The sequence below is a fragment of the Oncorhynchus mykiss genome, chromosome 3, assembly GCF_057628025.1.
Source record: "Oncorhynchus mykiss isolate SJ-2025 chromosome 3, ASM5762802v1, whole genome shotgun sequence".
NCBI lineage: Eukaryota > Metazoa > Chordata > Actinopteri > Salmoniformes > Salmonidae > Oncorhynchus > Oncorhynchus mykiss.
The window spans coordinates 4085398-4102500 of record NC_143024.1 but is presented as its reverse complement, the minus strand read 5'-3'; the positions used below and the strand labels follow the sequence as shown (position 1 = coordinate 4102500).

The following is a 17103-nucleotide window of genomic DNA, read 5'->3' as shown; positions in this document are numbered from 1 at the left end:
AGCTGATAGGGAGAGGAGAGACTGACTGACCACGGCTGACAGGGCAGATAGCTGACAGGGCAGATAGCTGATAGGGAGAGGAGAGGCTGACTGACCACGGCTGACAGGGCAGATAGCTGAGAGGGAGAGGAGAGGCTGACTGACCACGGCTGACAGGGCAGATAGCTGAGAGGGCGAGGAGAGGGTTTGATCTCTCTCCACCGTGTGTGAGAGTCCGGGAGGATAGACAGCGTGCCCAGGGAGGGGAACAAACTGTGTTTTACTGGAAACAGACGTAATGTCTTCCTCTCTGAGACCACATGCAGAAGCCCTGATCCCCTTTCTGTTTGGGAACTCGTTCTATTCCACATGCAGAAGCCCCGATCCCCTTTCTGTTTGGGAACTCGTTCTGTTCCACATGCAGAAGCCCTGATCCCCTTTCTGTTTGGGAACTCGTTCTATTCCACATGCAGAAGCCCCGATCCCCTTTCTGTTCAAGCGGGGCTGAAGTGTGTTTGGGAACTCGTTCTGTTCCACCACCACCTTATATAATTATAAAGGTCTTTCACACCAACGTCTCCATATTCTGCTGTCCTGTTGCCATGTTGACCGTAATGAGGTGTGTTATTACCTGTATCTATTAGATAATAACAGTGTGTTATTACCTGTATCTAATAGATAGTAACAGTGTGTTATTACCTGTATCTAATAGATAGTAACAGTGTGTTATTACCTGAGTCCTGTATCTAATAGATAGTAACAGTGTGTTATTACCTGTATCTAATAGATAGTAACAGTGTGTTATTACCTGAGTCATGTATCTAATAGATAGTAACAGTGTGTTATTACCTGAGTCCTGTATCTAATAGATAATAACAGTGTGTTATTACCTGTATCTAATAGATAGTAACAGTGTGTTATTACCTGAGTCCTGTATCTAATAGATAGTAACAGTGTGTTATTACCTGTATCTAATAGATAGTAACAGTGTGTTATTACCTGAGTCCTGTATCTAATAGATAGTAACAGTGTTTTACTACCTGTATCTAATAGATAGTAACAGTGTGTTATTACCTGAGTCCTGTATCTAATAGATAGTAACAGTGTGTTATTACCTGAGTCCTGTATCTAATAGATAGTAACAGTGTGTTATTACCTGTATCTAATAGATAGTAACAGTGTGTTATTACCTGAGTCCTGTATCTAATAGATAGTAACAGTGTGTTATTACCTGTATCTTATAGATAGTAACAGTGTGTTATTACCTGTATCTAATAGATAGTAACAGTGTGTTATTACCTGTATCTAATAGATAGTAACAGTGTGTTATTACCTGTATCTAATAGATAGTAACAGTGTGTTATTACCTGTATCTAATAGATAGTAACAGTGTGTTATTACCTGAGTCCTGTATCTAATAGATAGTAACAGTGTGTTATTACCTGAGTCCTGTATCTAATAGATAGTAACAGTGTGTTATTACCTGAGTCCTGTTTCTAATAGATAGTAACAGTGTGTTATTACCTGAGTCCTGTATCTAATAGATAGTAATAGTGTGTTATTACCTGTATCTAATAGATAGTAACAGTGTGTTATTACCTGAGTCCTGTATCTAATAGATAGTAACAGTGTGTTATTACCTGAGTCCTGTATCTAATAGATAGTAACAGTGTGTTATTACCTGTATCTAATAGATAGTAACAGTGTGTTATTACCTGAGTCCTGTATCTAATAGATAGTAACAGTGTTTTACTACCTGTATCTAATAGATAGTAACAGTGTGTTATTACCTGAGTCCTGTATCTAATAGATAGTAACAGTGTGTTATTACCTGAGTCCTGTATCTAATAGATAGTAACAGTGTGTTATTACCTGAGTCCTGTATCTAATAGATAGTAACAGTGTGTTATTACCTGAGTCCTGTATCTAATAGATAGTAACAGTGTGTTATTACCTGAGCCCTGTATCTAATAGATAGTAACTGTGTGTTATTACCTGAGTCCTGTATCTAATAGATAGTAACAGTGTGTTATTACCTGAGTCCTGTATCTAATAGATAGTAACAGTGTGTTATTACCTGAGTCCTGTATCTAATAGATAGTAACAGTGTGTTATTACCTGAGTCCTGTATCTAATAGATAGTAACAGTGTGTTATTACCTGAGTCCTGTTTCTAATAGATAGTAACAGTGTGTTATTACCTGAGTCCTGTATCTAATAGATAGTAACAGTGTGTTATTACCTGAGTCCTGTATCTAATAGATAGTAACAGTGTGTTATTACCTGAGTCCTGTATCTAATAGATAGTAACTGTGTGTTATTACCTGAGTCATGTATCTAATAGATAGTAACAGTGTGTTATTACCTGTATCTAATAGATAGTAACAGTGTGTTATTACCTGAGTCCTGTATCTAATAGATAGTAACAGTGTGTTATTAGCTGTATCTAATAGATAGTAACAGTGTGTTATTACCTGTATCTAATAGATAGTAACAGTGTGTTATTACCTGTATCTAATAGATAGTAACAGTGCGTTATTACCTGAGAAACAGGTGAATAGGTAGTAGTGAGGTATGACGGTCACCTGAGTTCTGTATGTACTGGAACAGCCCGGTGCGGAGGTCGTCAGAGCTGTGTTCTGTCCTGGGGGAGGGGGATTCAGGGGAGGGGGGTGACTGGGTGTCAATGGGGGGCTTTTCCTCTTCAGCCCCAAACCCAGACCCAGTTCCAGACCCAGTCCCAGACCCAGTCCCAGCCCCAAACCCAGACCCAGTCCCAGCCCCAAACCCAGACCCAGTCCCAGCCCCTGACCCAGATCCCTGGTTCCTCTGGAGGTAGGCCTGCAGGTGTTCATACACCAGCCGCAGACAGTTTACATGCTCCTGGCCCCAGAACACCTAAACACACACAAGGAGAATATTACAAGACAGGGTACTACTGTACAGGGTAGGATGGGGTTAAGGATGGGGTTGGGGGTTAAGGTTGGGGTTGGGGGTTAAGGATGGGGTTGGGGGTGGGATTGGGGGTTAAGGATGGGGTTGGGGGTTAAGGTTGGGGGTTAAGCATGGGGTTGGGGGTTAAGGATGGGGTTGGGGGTTAAGGATGGGGTTGGGGATGGGGTTGGGGGTTAAGGTGGAGTTAAGGATGGGGTTGGGGGTTAAGGATGGGGTTGGGGGCTAAGGTTGGGGGTTAAGCATGGGGTTGGGGGTTAAGGATGGGGTTGGGGGTTAAGGATGGGGTTGGGGATGGGGTTGGGGGTTAAGGATGGGGTTGGGGGTTAAGGTGGAGTTAAGGATGGGGTTGGGGGTTAAGGATGGGGTTGGGGGTTAAGGTTGGGGGTTAAGCATGGGGTTGGGGGTTAAGGATGGGGTTGGGGGTTAAGGATGGGGTTGGGGATGGGGTTGGGGGTTAAGGTGGAGTTAAGGATGGGGTTGGGGGTTAAGGATGGGGTTGGGGGTTAAGGATGGGGTTGGGGGTTAAGGTGGAGTTAAGGATGGGGTTGGGGGTTTAGGATGGGGTTGGGGTTAAGGATGGGGTTGGCGGTTAAGGATGGGGTTGGGAGTTAAGGATGGGGTTGGGCGTTAAGGTGGAGTTAAGGATGGGGTTGGGGGTTAAGGATGGGGTTGGGGGTTAAGGATGGGGTTGGGGGTTAAGGATGAGGTTGGGGGTTAAGGTTGGGGGTTAAGGATGGGGTTGGGGGTTAAGGTTGGGGGTTAAGGTTGGGGTTGGGGGTTAAGGATGGGGTTGGGGGATAAGGATGGGGTTGGGGGTTAAGGTTGGGGGTTAAGGATGGGGTTGGGAGTTAAGGATGGGGGTTAAGCATGGGGTTGGGGGTTAAGGTTGGGGTTGGGGGTTAAGGATGGGGTTGGGGTAAAGGATGGGGTTGGGTGTTAAGGATGGGGTTGGGTGTTAAGGATGGGGTTGGGTGTTAAGGATGGGGTTAGGAGTTAAGGATGGGGTTGGGGTAAAGAATGAGGTTGGGGGTTACGGATGGGGTTGGGGGTTAAGGATGAGGTTAGGGGTTAAGGATGGGGTTGGGGTAAAGAATGGGGTTGGGGGTTAATGATGGGGTTGGGGGTTAAGAATGGGGGTTGGGGTTAAGGATGGGGTTGGGGCTAGGAGCTAGGGGTTAAGAATGGGGTTAAGGATGGGGTTGGGGTAAAGAATGGGGTTGGGGGTTAATGATGAGGTTGGGGGTTAAGAATGGGGTTGGGGTAAAGGATGAGGTTGGGGGTTAAGGATGGGGTTGGGGGTTAAGGATGGGTTTGGGGGTTAAGAATGGGGTTGGTGTTAAGGATGGGTTCGGGGGTTAAGGATTGGTTCGGGGGTTAAGGATGGGTTGGGGGTTAAGAATGGGGTAGGGGGTGAAGGATAGGGTTGGGGGTTAAGGTTGGGGGTTAAGCATGGGGTTGGGGGTTAAGGATGGGGCTGGGGGTTGGGGTTGAGATTGGGGGTTAAGGATGGGGCGTGGGGTTGGGTTGGGGATGGGGTTTGGACAGGAAGGCAGGAATCTCTGAGTCAAAAAACAGTTGAGACACAGAACCAGACTGGGCTCTACTCTGCTGTGGAGGAGGGTGACTAAACGTACAAACAGGAAAATGTGGGTATTTCTCAAGTTCGGAGGAATTTGGGTGTTTTTTGTAGAAGACTTCATTAAAACACCACAAACACTCAGTATTTGCAGAAGGAAATGTATGATTATGTATTAAGTGTTGAGTTGTTGGGGTTGGGGTGAGGGTTAAGGATGGGGTTGGGGGTTGGGTAGAGGGTAGAGTTCGGGATGGGGTTGGGGGTTAGGGGATGGGATTGGGGATTGGGTTGGGATGAGGGTTAAGGATGGGGTTGGGGCTGGGGGTTAAGGATGGGGTTGAGGGTTAAGGATGGGTTTGGGGGTTAAGGATGAGTTTGGGGATTAAGGATGGGGTTGGGGCTGGGGGTTAAGGATGGGTTTGGGGGTTAAGGATGGGTTTGTGGATTAAGGATGGGGTTGGGGGTTAAGGATGGGGTTGGGGGTTGAGGATGGGGTTGGGGGTTAAGGATGGGGCTGGGGGTTAAGGATGGGGTTGGGGGTTAAGGATGGGTTTGGGGATTAAGGATGGGGTTGGGGATTAAGGATGGGGTTGGGATGGGGTTGGGGGTTAAGGATGGGGTTGGGGGTTAATGATGGGGTTGGGGATAATGATGGGTTGGGGGTTAAGGGTGAGGTTGGGGGTTAAGGATTGTGTTAGGGCTGGGGCTGGGGGTTAAGGATGGGTTTGGGGATTAAGGAAGGGGTTGGGGCTGAGGGGTAAGGATGGGGTTGGGGGTTAAGGATGGGATTCGGGGTTAAGGGTGGGGTTGGGGGTTAAGGATGGGATTCGGGGTTAAGGGTGGGGTTGGGGGTTAAGGATGGGTTTGGGGGTTAAGGATGAGGTTGGGGGTTAAGGGTGGTGTTGGGGGTTAAGGGTGGTGTTGGGGGTTAAGGATGGGTTTGGAGATTATGGATGGGGTTGGGGCTGAGGGTTAAGGATGGAGTTAAGGATTGGGTTAGGGGTTAAGGATGGGGTTAGGGGTTGGGTAGAGGGTAGAGTTCGGGATGGGGTTGGGGGTTAGGGGATGGGATTGGGGATTGGGTTGGGGGTGAGGGTTAAGGATGGGGTTGGGAATGGGGTTGAGAGTTTGGGATGGGGTTGGGGGTTAATGATGGGGTTGGGGATGGGCTGGGGGTTGGGGTTGAGATTGGGGGTTAAGGATGGGGCGTGGGGTTGGGTTGGGGATGGGGTTTGGACAGGAAGGCAGGAATCTCTGAGTCAAAAAACAGTTGAGACACAGAACCAGACTGGGCTCTACTCTGCTGTGGAGGAGGGTGACTAAACGTACAAACAGGAAAATGTGGGTATTTCTCAAGTTCGGAGGAATTTGGGTGTTTTTTGTAGAAGACTTCATTAAAACACCACAAACACTCCGTATTTGCAGAAGGAAATGTATGATTATGTATTAAGTGTTGAGTTGTTGGGGTTGGGGTGAGGGTTAAGGATGGGGTTGGGGGTTGGGTAGAGGGTAGAGTTCGGGATGGGGTTGGGGGTTAGGGGATGGGATTGGGGATTGGGTTGGGATGAGGGTTAAGGATGGGGTTGGGGCTGGGGGTTAAGGATGGGGTTGAGGGTTAAGGATGGGTTTGGGGGTTAAGGATGAGTTTGGGGATTAAGGATGGGGTTGGGGCTGGGGGTTAAGGATGGGTTTGGGGGTTAAGGATGGGTTTGTGGATTAAGGATGGGGTTGGGGGTTAAGGATGGGGTTGGGGGTTGAGGATGGGGTTGGGGGTTAAGGATGGGGCTGGGGGTTAAGGATGGGGTTGGGGGTTAAGGATGGGTTTGGGGATTAAGGATGGGGTTGGGGATTAAGGATGGGGTTGGGATGGGGTTGGGGGTTAAGGATGGGTTTGGGGGTTAATGATGGGGTTGGGGATAATGATGGGTTGGGGGTTAAGGGTGAGGTTGGGGGTTAAGGATTGTGTTAGGGCTGGGGCTGGGGGTTAAGGATGGGTTTGGGGATTAAGGAAGGGGTTGGGGCTGAGGGGTAAGGATGGGGTTGGGGGTTAAGGATGGGATTCGGGGTTAAGGGTGGGGTTGGGGGTTAAGGATGGGATTCGGGGTTAAGGGTGGGGTTGGGGGTTAAGGATGGGTTTGGGGGTTAAGGATGAGGTTGGGGGTTAAGGGTGGTGTTGGGGGTTAAGGGTGGTGTTGGGGGTTAAGGATGGGTTTGGAGATTATGGATGGGGTTGGGGCTGAGGGTTAAGGATGGAGTTAAGGATTGGGTTAGGGGTTAAGGATGGGGTTAGGGGTTGGGTAGAGGGTAGAGTTCGGGATGGGGTTGGGGGTTAGGGGATGGGATTGGGGATTGGGTTGGGGGTGAGGGTTAAGGATGGGGTTGGGAATGGGGTTGAGAGTTTGGGATGGGGTTGGGGGTTAATGATGGGGTTGGGGATGGGCTGGGGGTTGGGGTTGAGATTGGGGGTTAAGGATGGGGCGTGGGGTTGGGTTGGGGATGGGGTTTGGACAGGAAGGCAGGAATCTCTGAGTCAAAAAACAGTTGAGACACAGAACCAGACTGGGCTCTACTCTGCTGTGGAGGAGGGTGACTAAACGTACAAACAGGAAAATGTGGGTATTTCTCAAGTTCGGAGGAATTTGGGTGTTTTTTGTAGAAGACTTCATTAAAACACCACAAACACTCAGTATTTGCAGAAGGAAATGTATGATTATGTATTAAGTGTTGAGTTGTTGGGGTTGGGGTGAGGGTTAAGGATGGGGTTGGGGGTTGGGTAGAGGGTAGAGTTCGGGATGGGGTTGGGGGTTAGGGGATGGGATTGGGGATTGGGTTGGGATGAGGGTTAAGGATGGGGTTGGGGCTGGGGGTTAAGGATGGGGTTGAGGGTTAAGGATGGGTTTGGGGGTTAAGGATGAGTTTGGGGATTAAGGATGGGGTTGGGGCTGGGGGTTAAGGATGGGTTTGGGGGTTAAGGATGGGTTTGTGGATTAAGGATGGGGTTGGGGGTTAAGGATGGGGTTGGGGGTTGAGGATGGGGTTGGGGGTTAAGGATGGGGCTGGGGGTTAAGGATGGGGTTGGGGGTTAAGGATGGGTTTGGGGATTAAGGATGGGGTTGGGGATTAAGGATGGGGTTGGGATGGGGTTGGGGGTTAAGGATGGGTTTGGGGGTTAATGATGGGGTTGGGGATAATGATGGGTTGGGGGTTAAGGGTGAGGTTGGGGGTTAAGGATTGTGTTAGGGCTGGGGCTGGGGGTTAAGGATGGGTTTGGGGATTAAGGAAGGGGTTGGGGCTGAGGGGTAAGGATGGGGTTGGGGGTTAAGGATGGGATTCGGGGTTAAGGGTGGGGTTGGGGGTTAAGGATGGGATTCGGGGTTAAGGGTGGGGTTGGGGGTTAAGGATGGGTTTGGGGGTTAAGGATGAGGTTGGGGGTTAAGGGTGGTGTTGGGGGTTAAGGGTGGTGTTGGGGGTTAAGGATGGGTTTGGAGATTATGGATGGGGTTGGGGCTGAGGGTTAAGGATGGAGTTAAGGATTGGGTTAGGGGTTAAGGATGGGGTTAGGGGTTGGGTAGAGGGTAGAGTTCGGGATGGGGTTGGGGGTTAGGGGATGGGATTGGGGATTGGGTTGGGGGTGAGGGTTAAGGATGGGGTTGGGAATGGGGTTGAGAGTTTGGGATGGGGTTGGGGGTTAATGATGGGGTTGGGGATGGGCTGGGGGTTGGGGTTGAGATTGGGGGTTAAGGATGGGGCGTGGGGTTGGGTTGGGGATGGGGTTTGGACAGGAAGGCAGGAATCTCTGAGTCTGTACCCTAACAGTAGAAGTACCAGTCTGTACCCTAACAGTAGAAGTACCAGTCTGTACCCTAACAGTAGAAGTACCAGTATGTACCCTAACAGTAGAAGTACCAATCGATCCCTAACAGTAGAAGTACCAGTCGACCCCTAACAGTCATTAAAGTGATGAATAACCAGTAGAGGTCATTAAAGTGATGAATAACCAGTAGAGGTCATTAGTAGAGGTCATTAGAGTGATGCATAACCAGTAGAGGTCATTAGTAGAGGTCATTAGAGTGATGAATAACCAGTAGAGGTCATTAGGGTGATGAATAACCAGTAGAGGTCATTAGTAGAGGTCATTAGAGTGATGAATAACCAGTAGAGGTCATTAGGGTGATGAATAACCAGTAGAGGTCATTAGGGTGAGGTCATTAGGGTGATGAATAACCAGTAGAGGTCATTAGTAGAGGTCATTAGAGTGATGAATAACCAGTAGAGGTAGAGGTCATTAGGGTGAGGTCATTAGGGTGATGAATAACCAGTAGAGGTCATTAGTAAAGGTCATTAGAGTGATGAATAACCAGTAGAGGTCATTAGGGTGAGGTCATTAGAGTGATGAATAACCAGTAGAGGTCATTAGTAGAGGTCATTAGAGTGATGAATAACCAGTAGAGGTCATTAGGGTGAGGTCATTAGAGTGATGAATAACCAGTAGAGGTCATTAGGGTGAGGTCATTAGGGTGATGAATGACAGTATGGGGAAAATGTTTGGTCTCATCAGATCTCTGACAGAAAGGTGGACTAACTCTATGTTACTGAATTAGGGTGAGAATGGCACACAGGGTTGTAAATAATCTGATACATTTCTCTAAATTCTGTTAGTTTCCCAGAAAACCTGGTTGGAAGAATTCCCAGAATCAGGAAGGAATGAGGAGGAAATCAGGGAGCTTCCAACCAGAGGATTGTGGGTGTTCCCTCTCACCTGCAGTAGGCCTCCCTTCAGGTCCAGCAGTAGTTTAGGGGTCCCAGTCTCAGGTTCAGGACTGCTGCTGTGCCTACACCACCTGGCCTCTAGGGCGGCGCTACAGGAGAAAGGCCCCAGCAGCAGACGGCTCCGATCCTTCAGACCCGTCCTCAACAGGATATCCTGCAGCTCCAACAGCACTGAGACTGACTGGACCGGGTCTACACGGAGCACAGAGAGACATACAGTATAAACCATCAGTAAAGGCTTTGTGTAACGTAGAGCTGGGCACCTTGTAGCTTTAAACACCTCTAACGTACAATGAGTTGGTTTGCAGTGCTTTATAACATGCTTTATAACAAGCTTTATAACATGCTTTATAACATAGTTTATAACATAGTTTATAACATAGTTTATAACATAGTTTATAACATAGTTTATAACATAGTTTATAACATAGTTTATAACATGCTTTATAACATGCTTTATAACAAGCTTTATAACATGCTTTATAACATGCTTTATAACATGCTTTATAACATGCTTTATAACATGCTTTATAACATGCTTCAGGCACATTTTCATAACGCATTGTAATTAGGGCAAATTTCTGTTACGAAAAAAAAAAATGGTTTTGGGGCTCAACTACAATCACAGAAAGAGTGAAAATAAGTCTACATGTAAAAAAAAATTGGTGAGCTTCCCCTTTAACTCCAAACGCCTTTTAACGCTAAACAAAGAGCAAAGGAGAGAGAGGACATCCCTGTCTTGTACCTCTCCAACATCACAACACCCAAATACCACAGTTGAACTTGATAAGAAGCAGATGAGCTAGCCGTTGGTTCCTACAGTGAGACGTGTGAACCCAGACAGACACTTGGTCAGACAAACACAGGACAGTTCTGGCTCAGTCCATCTCCTTCCAGTCGTGACAGAGGGACTGACCTCGGCTACGACCTTGGTTAGGACCCAAGCTCGATGATCTCATAAATCTCCATAAACTTTGGTCTCCGCCAATCGCTGACATGGACGTGCGTCTCTGGTCTGGTCTGGTCTGTCAGTCAACAGAACACTTGGATGCTGTCCTGTGTATGAGTAATCTGTCCTGAGAACCAACTCTTTAATGGCCCTTTAAACTGCTGCCTGCCGGGGAACCCAGAGAACCAACTCTTTAACGGCCCTTTAAACTGCTGCCTGCCGGGGAACCCAGAGAACCAACTCTTTAACGGCCCTTTAAACTGCTGCCTGCCGGGGAACCCAGAGAACCAACTCTTTAATGGCCCTTTAAACTGCTGCCTGCCGGGGAACCCAGAGAACCAACTCTTTAACGGCCCTTTAAACTGCTGCCTGCCGGGGAACCCAGAGAACACGGAACTAACTGCTCTGTTGTTCCACCATTTGTTTTGCTCCCGCTGTTTACAATAACCAAAACCCTCCGTCTTGTTTTCATTCTGTCTGCGCTGCGGCCTTGTGCTGACATGATCCAGGCAGGCCTCCTGTCTCTCAGAGCAGCACTAGGCTGGGGAACTCCCAGGCAGGCCTCGTCTCTCTCAGAGCAGCACTAGGCTGGGGAACTCCCAGGCAGGCCTCGTCTCTCTCAGAGCAGCACTAGGCTGGGGAACTCCCAGGCAGGCCTCGTCTCTCTCAGAGCAGCACTAGGCTGGGGAACTCCCAGGCAGGCCTTCTCTCTCTCAGAGCAGCACTAGGCTGGGGAGCTCCCAGGCAGGCCTCCTCTCTCTCAGAGCAGCACTAGGCTGGGGAGCTCCCAGGCAGGCCTTCTCTCTCTCAGAGCAGCACTAGGCTGGGGGAACTCCCAGGCAGGCCTCGTCTCTCTCTCAGAGCAGCACTAGGTTGGGGAACTCCCAGGCAGGCCTCCTCTCTCTCAGAGCAGCACTAGGCTGGGGAACTCCCAGGCAGGCCTCCTCTCTCAGAGCAGCACTAGGCTGGGGAACTCCCAGGCAGGCCTCGTCTCTCTCAGAGCAGCACTAGGCTGGGGAACTCCCAGGTAGGCCTCCTCTCTCAGAGCAGCACTAGGTTGGGGAACTCCCAGGCAGGCCTCCTCTCTCTCAGAGCAGCACTAGGCTGGGGAACTCCCAGGCAGGCCTCCTCTCTCAGAGCAGCACTAGGCTGGGGAACTCCCAGGCAGGCCTCCTCTCTCTCAGAGCAGCACTAGGCTGGGGAACTCCCAGGCAGGCCTCCTCTCTCTCAGAGCAGCACTAGGCTGGGGGAACTCCCAGGTAGGCCTCCTCTCTCAGAGCAGCACTAGGCTGGGGGAACTCCCAGGCAGGCCTCCTCTCTCTCAGAGCAGCACTAGGCTGGGGAACTCCCAGGTAGGCCTCCTCTCTCAGAGCAGCACTAGGCTGGGGGAACTCCCAGGCAGGCCTCCTCTCTCTCAGAGCAGCACTAGGCTGGGGAACTCCCAGGCAGGCCTCCTCTCTCTCAGAGCAGCACTAGGCTGGGGAACTCCCAGGCAGGCCTCCTCTCTCTCAGAGCAGCACTAGGCTGGGGAACTCCCAGGTAGGCCTCCTCTCTCAGAGCAGCACTAGGCTGGGGGAACTCCCAGGCAGGCCTCCTCTCTCAGAGCAGCATTAGGCTGGGGAACTCCCAGGCAGGCCTCGTCTCTCTCAGAGCAGCACTGAACTGACTAACTGTGGCTATCATCATCCTATTACAACAGAGAGAGCCTCATCCCAACTGGCCAGAAGACTCCTCTTCTCCCATGATCCTCTCCTCCAGCCCAGATGACCAGGGCAGGGTGGAACAGCAAGCACCACGGCATGATGAGGTAAAACACAGCTGCAACCACGATGACCATCTTAATATTCTCACTAATTAGGAAGTTTAAAGTCTCCTCTCCTCTCCTCTCCTCTCCTCTCCTCTCTCCTCTCCTCTCCTCTCCCCTCCACTCTCCTCTCCTCTCCCCTCCTCTCCTCTCCTCCCCTCCAGCCAGCCCATAATGACCATGCGTTTCCCTGGAGACCCTGGCTGTGCTGCAGCCGTCTGTCCCTCCACTACTAACGCCCTGTTAGTGGATCTCTGATCTGGTGCCATGGGCAGAGAGAGGTGTAGCCGTTAAACAGAGACGGCCCTCTCCTCTCCTCTCCACACCTCTCCACACCTCTCCTCTCCTCTCCTCTCTCTCTGTGTGTGTGAGCTCATCCTGTATTCTGCCACCCAGCCTATTATCATGTGGTCAGGGAGAGAGCAGAGGAGAACCACACTCATATTTATGGTCGACCGTTGGACGCCTGAGTCGAACGGACAGCAAGTTACCATCACACACTCACACACACACACACACACACACACACACACACACACACACACACACACACACACACACACACACACACACACACACACACACACACACACACACACACACACACAGGGGGAAGGAAAAGCTTCCTGAATTTCATATTTTCAATCCCTAAATATTTTTTAGACCTGCCTGGCCTGTCAGTACAACATACGACCTGCCTGGCCTGTCAGTACAGAGTCTGGGTTTACTGGGTCTACTGCAGCTCTGTCGTCTTGACTACAGAGTCTGGGTCTACTGCAGCTCTGTCATCTTGACTACAGAGTCTGGTCTACTGCAGCTCTGTCGTCCTGACTACAGAGTCTGGTCTACTGCAGCTCTGTCGTCCTGACTACAGAGTCTGGTCTACTGCAGCTCTGTCGTCCTGACTACAGAGTCTGGTCTACTGCAGCTCTGTCCTCCTGACTACAGAGTCTGGGTCTACTGCAGCTCTGTCGTCTTGACTACAGAGTCTGGGTCTACTGCAGCTCTGTCGTCCTGACTACAGAGTCTGGTCTACTGCAGCTCTGTCATCCTGACTACAGAGTCTGGGTCTACTGCAGCTCTGTCCTCCTGACTACAGAGTCTGGTCTACTGCAGCTCTGTCGTCCTGACTACAGAGTCTGGGTCTACTGCAGCTCTGTCCTCCTGACTACAGAGTCTGGGTCTACTGCAGCTCTGTCCTCCTGACTACAGAGTCTGGGTCTACTGCAGCTCTGTCGTCCTGACTACAGAGTCTGGTCTACTGCAGCTCTGTCGTCCTGACTACAGAGTCTGGGTCTACTGCAGCTCTGTCGTCCTGACTACAGAGTCTGGGTCTACTGCAGCTCTGTCGTCCTGACTACAGAGTCTGGGTCTACTGCAGCTCTGTCGTCCTGACTACAGAGTCTGGGTCTACTGCAGCTCTGTCCTCCTGACTACAGAGTCTGGGTCTACTGCAGCTCTGTCCTCCTGACTACAGAGTCTGGGTCTACTGCAGCTCTGTCCTCCTGACTACAGAGTCTGGGTCTACTGCAGCTCTGTCGTCCTGACTACAGAGTCTGGGTCTACTGCAGCTCTGTCGTCCTGACTACAGAGTCTGGTCTACTGCAGCTCTGTCATCCTGACTACAGAGTCTGGGTCTACTGCAGCTCTGTCGTCTTGACTACAGAGTCTGGTCTACTGCAGCTCTGTCGTCCTGACTACAGAGTCTGGTCTACTGCAGCTCTGTCGTCCTGACTACAGAGTCTGGTCTACTGCAGCTCTGTCGTCCTGACTACAGAGTCTGGGTCTACTGCAGCTCTACAATACGTTCTAGATGAAGGCAGCACAACATCTTAACTCTAACTTGTCATGTGTCCTTCTGTACAACACTTGTCATGTGTCCTTCTGTACAACACTTGTCATGTGTCCTTCTGTACAACACTTGTCATGTGTCCTTCTGTACAACACTTGTCATGTGTCCTTCTGTACAACACTTGTCATGGGTCCTTCTGTACAACACTTGTCATGTGTCCTTCTGTACAACACTTGTCATGGGTCCTTCTGTACAACACTTGTCATGTGTCCTTCTGTACAACACTTGTCATGTGTCCTTCTGTACAACACTTGTCATGTGTCCTTCTGTACAACACTTGTCATGGGTCCTTCTGTACAACACTTGTCATGTGTCCTTCTGTACAACACTTGTCATGTGTCCTTCTGTACAACACTTGTCATGTGTCCTTCTGTACAACACTTGTCATGGGTCCTTCTGTACAACACTTGTCATGTGTCCTTCTGTACAACACTTGTCATGTGTCCTTCTGTACAACACTTGTCATGGGTCCTTCTGTACAACACTTGTCATGTGTCCTTCTGTACAACACTTGTCATGTGTCCTTCTGTACAACACTTGTCATGTGTCCTTCTGTACAACACTTGTCATGTGTCCTTCTGTACAACACTTGTCATGTGTCCTTCTGTACAACACTTGTCATGTGTCCTTCTGTACAACACTTGTCATGTGTCCTTCTGTACAACACTTGTCATGTGTCCTTCTGTACAACACTTGTCATGTGTCCTTCTGTACAACACTTGTCATGTGTCCTTCTGTACAACACTTGTCATGTGTCCTTCTGTACAACACTTGTCATGTGTCCTTCTGTACAACACTTGTGAGTGGTGTCTTGTGTGACTGTGAAGTTTATGAGAGAGAAACAGATCATTACGTAGCGAGACCAACTGAAAGGAGACTTGAGACAATAGATCTCTGGACGGTATGGAGACACACAGGGCTGTCAGTCCCATATGTTAAAGCCATAGGTCTCTGGAGGGTATGGAGACACACAGGGCTGTCAGTCCCATTATGTTACAGCCATAGATCTCTGGAGGGTATGGAGACACACAGGACTGTCAGTCCCATTATGTTACAGCCATTAGACTGAGACCATCAGAGCCATCAGAGCAGAAACACCCAACACCCCATCTGTTATGTCCCAGGACCACTAAAGGCCAGCTGTTGTTGCCAGGGGATTTAAGGTGGCTCTGCAGCTCTGTGTCTCTATCCACTTCATGTGTTTTGAGTTTGGAAAACTATCTCACTGGGAGGCACGGGCCAAACGAAATGAAATGGATCCTGAAGAGCTGAGCCAAGACTTCAACATGTTACCGAAGGCAGGGGGGGGACTGTGTGTGAGAGAGAGAGAGGCAGGGGGAGGCAGGGACTGTGTGTGAGAGAGAGAGAGGCAGGGGGAGGCAGGGACTGTGTGTGCGAGAGAGAGGCAGGGGGGGGGGGGGCAGGGACTGTGTGTGAGAGAGAGAGAGGCAGGGGGAGGCAGGGACTGTGTGTGAGAGAGAGAGAGGCAGGGGGAGGCAGGGACTGTGTGTGAGAGAGAGAGAGGCAGGGGGAGGCAGGGACTGTATGAGACAGAGAGGCAGGGGGAGGCAGGGACTGTGTGTGAGAGAGAGAGGCAGGGACTGTGTGAGAGAGAGAGGCAGGGGGAGGCAGGGACTGTGTGTGAGAGAGAGAGAGGCAGGGGGAGGCAGGGACTGTGTGTGAGAGAGAGAGAGGCAGGGGGAGGCAGGGACTGTGTGTGAGAGAGAGAGAAGCAGGCGGAGGCAGGGACTGTGTGTGAGAGAGAGGTAGGGGGAGGCAGGGACTGTGTGTGAGAGAGCGAGGGGCAGGGGGAGGCAGGGACTGTGTGTGAGAGAGAGAGGGGCAGGGGGAGGCAGGGACTGTGTGTGTGAGAGAGAGAGGCAGGGGGAGGCAGGGACTGTGTGTGAGAGAGAGGTAGGGGGAGGCAGGGACTGTGTGTGTGAGAGAGAGAGGCAGGGGGAGGCAGGGACTGTGTGTGAGAGAGAGAGAGAGGCAGGGGGAGGCAGGGACTGTGTGTGAGAGAGAGAGAGGCAGGGGGAGGCAGGGATTGAGACAGGGACGGTGTGTGTGTGTGATGGGACAAATGTGTGTGTGTGTGTGTGTGTGTGTGTGTGGGCGGCCTGTGTGTGTGTGATGGGACAAATGTCAATGTCTCTCTACTCTAACACCCTGAATACTGGTGATATAATGTCCTGCTAACCAGGACCATGAGACAACAGACTGTCCTGGCTATTCACACACACCTTGCTGTGGTATAGGACAGACAGACAGACAGGAAACATCTAGAGATGATGAGAAACATCTAGAAACATCTAGAGACGACGAGAAACATCTAGAGACCACGAGAAACATCTTGAGACCACGAGAAACATCTAGAAACGACGAGAAACATCTAGAGACCACGAGAAACATCTAGAGACCACGAGAAACATCTAGAAACGACGAAAAACATCTAGAGACCACGAGAAACATCTAGAGACGACGAGAAACATCTAGAGACAACGAAAAACATCTAGAGACGACGAGAAACATCTAGAGACGACGAGAAACAACTAGAGACGATGAGAAACATCTAGAGACGACGAGAAACATCTAGAGACAACGAGAAACATCTAGAGACCAAGAGAAACATCTAGAAACATCTAGAGACGACGAGAAACATCTAGAGACGACGAGAAACATCTAGAGACGACGAGAAACATCTAGAGATGACGAGAAACATCTAGAGACCAAGAGAAACATCTAGAGACGACGAGAAACATCTAGAGACGACGAGAAACATCTAGAGACGACGAGAAACATCTAGAGACGACGAGAAACATCTAGAGACGACGAGAAACATCTAGAGATGACGAGAAACATCTAGAGACGACGAGAAACATCTAGAGATGACGAGAAACATCTAGAGACGACGAGAAACATCTAGAGACGACGAGAAACATCTAGAGACGATGAGAAACATCTAGAGATGACGAGAAACATCTAGAGACGACGAGAAACATCTAGAGATGACGAGAAACATCTAGAGACGATGAGAAACATCTACGTCTCAGTGGGTCTCCATGACCATCAGCCTGGGTCAGACTAGGAGGAAACGTCTCAGTGGGTCGCCATGACCATCAGCCTGGGTCAGACTAGGAGGAAACGTCTCAGTGGGTCTCCATGACCATCAGCCTGGGTCAGACTAGGAGGAAACGTCTCAGTGTGTCTCCATGACCA

The 17103-nt window shown here is 49.9% G+C and overlaps 1 protein-coding gene across 1 annotated transcript in view; it reads right to left on the bottom strand.

The window, feature by feature from the left end:
• The window catches only part of LOC149984267 (intermembrane lipid transfer protein VPS13B-like), a 721339-nt gene that overhangs the window by 128069 nt on the left and 576167 nt on the right, over positions 1 to 17103 (bottom strand). Inside the window, 2 exon segments of the mRNA XM_090230526.1 lie at positions 2564 to 2876; positions 9269 to 9471. Coding sequence (XP_090086652.1) covers positions 2564 to 2876; positions 9269 to 9471 — 516 coding nt within the window.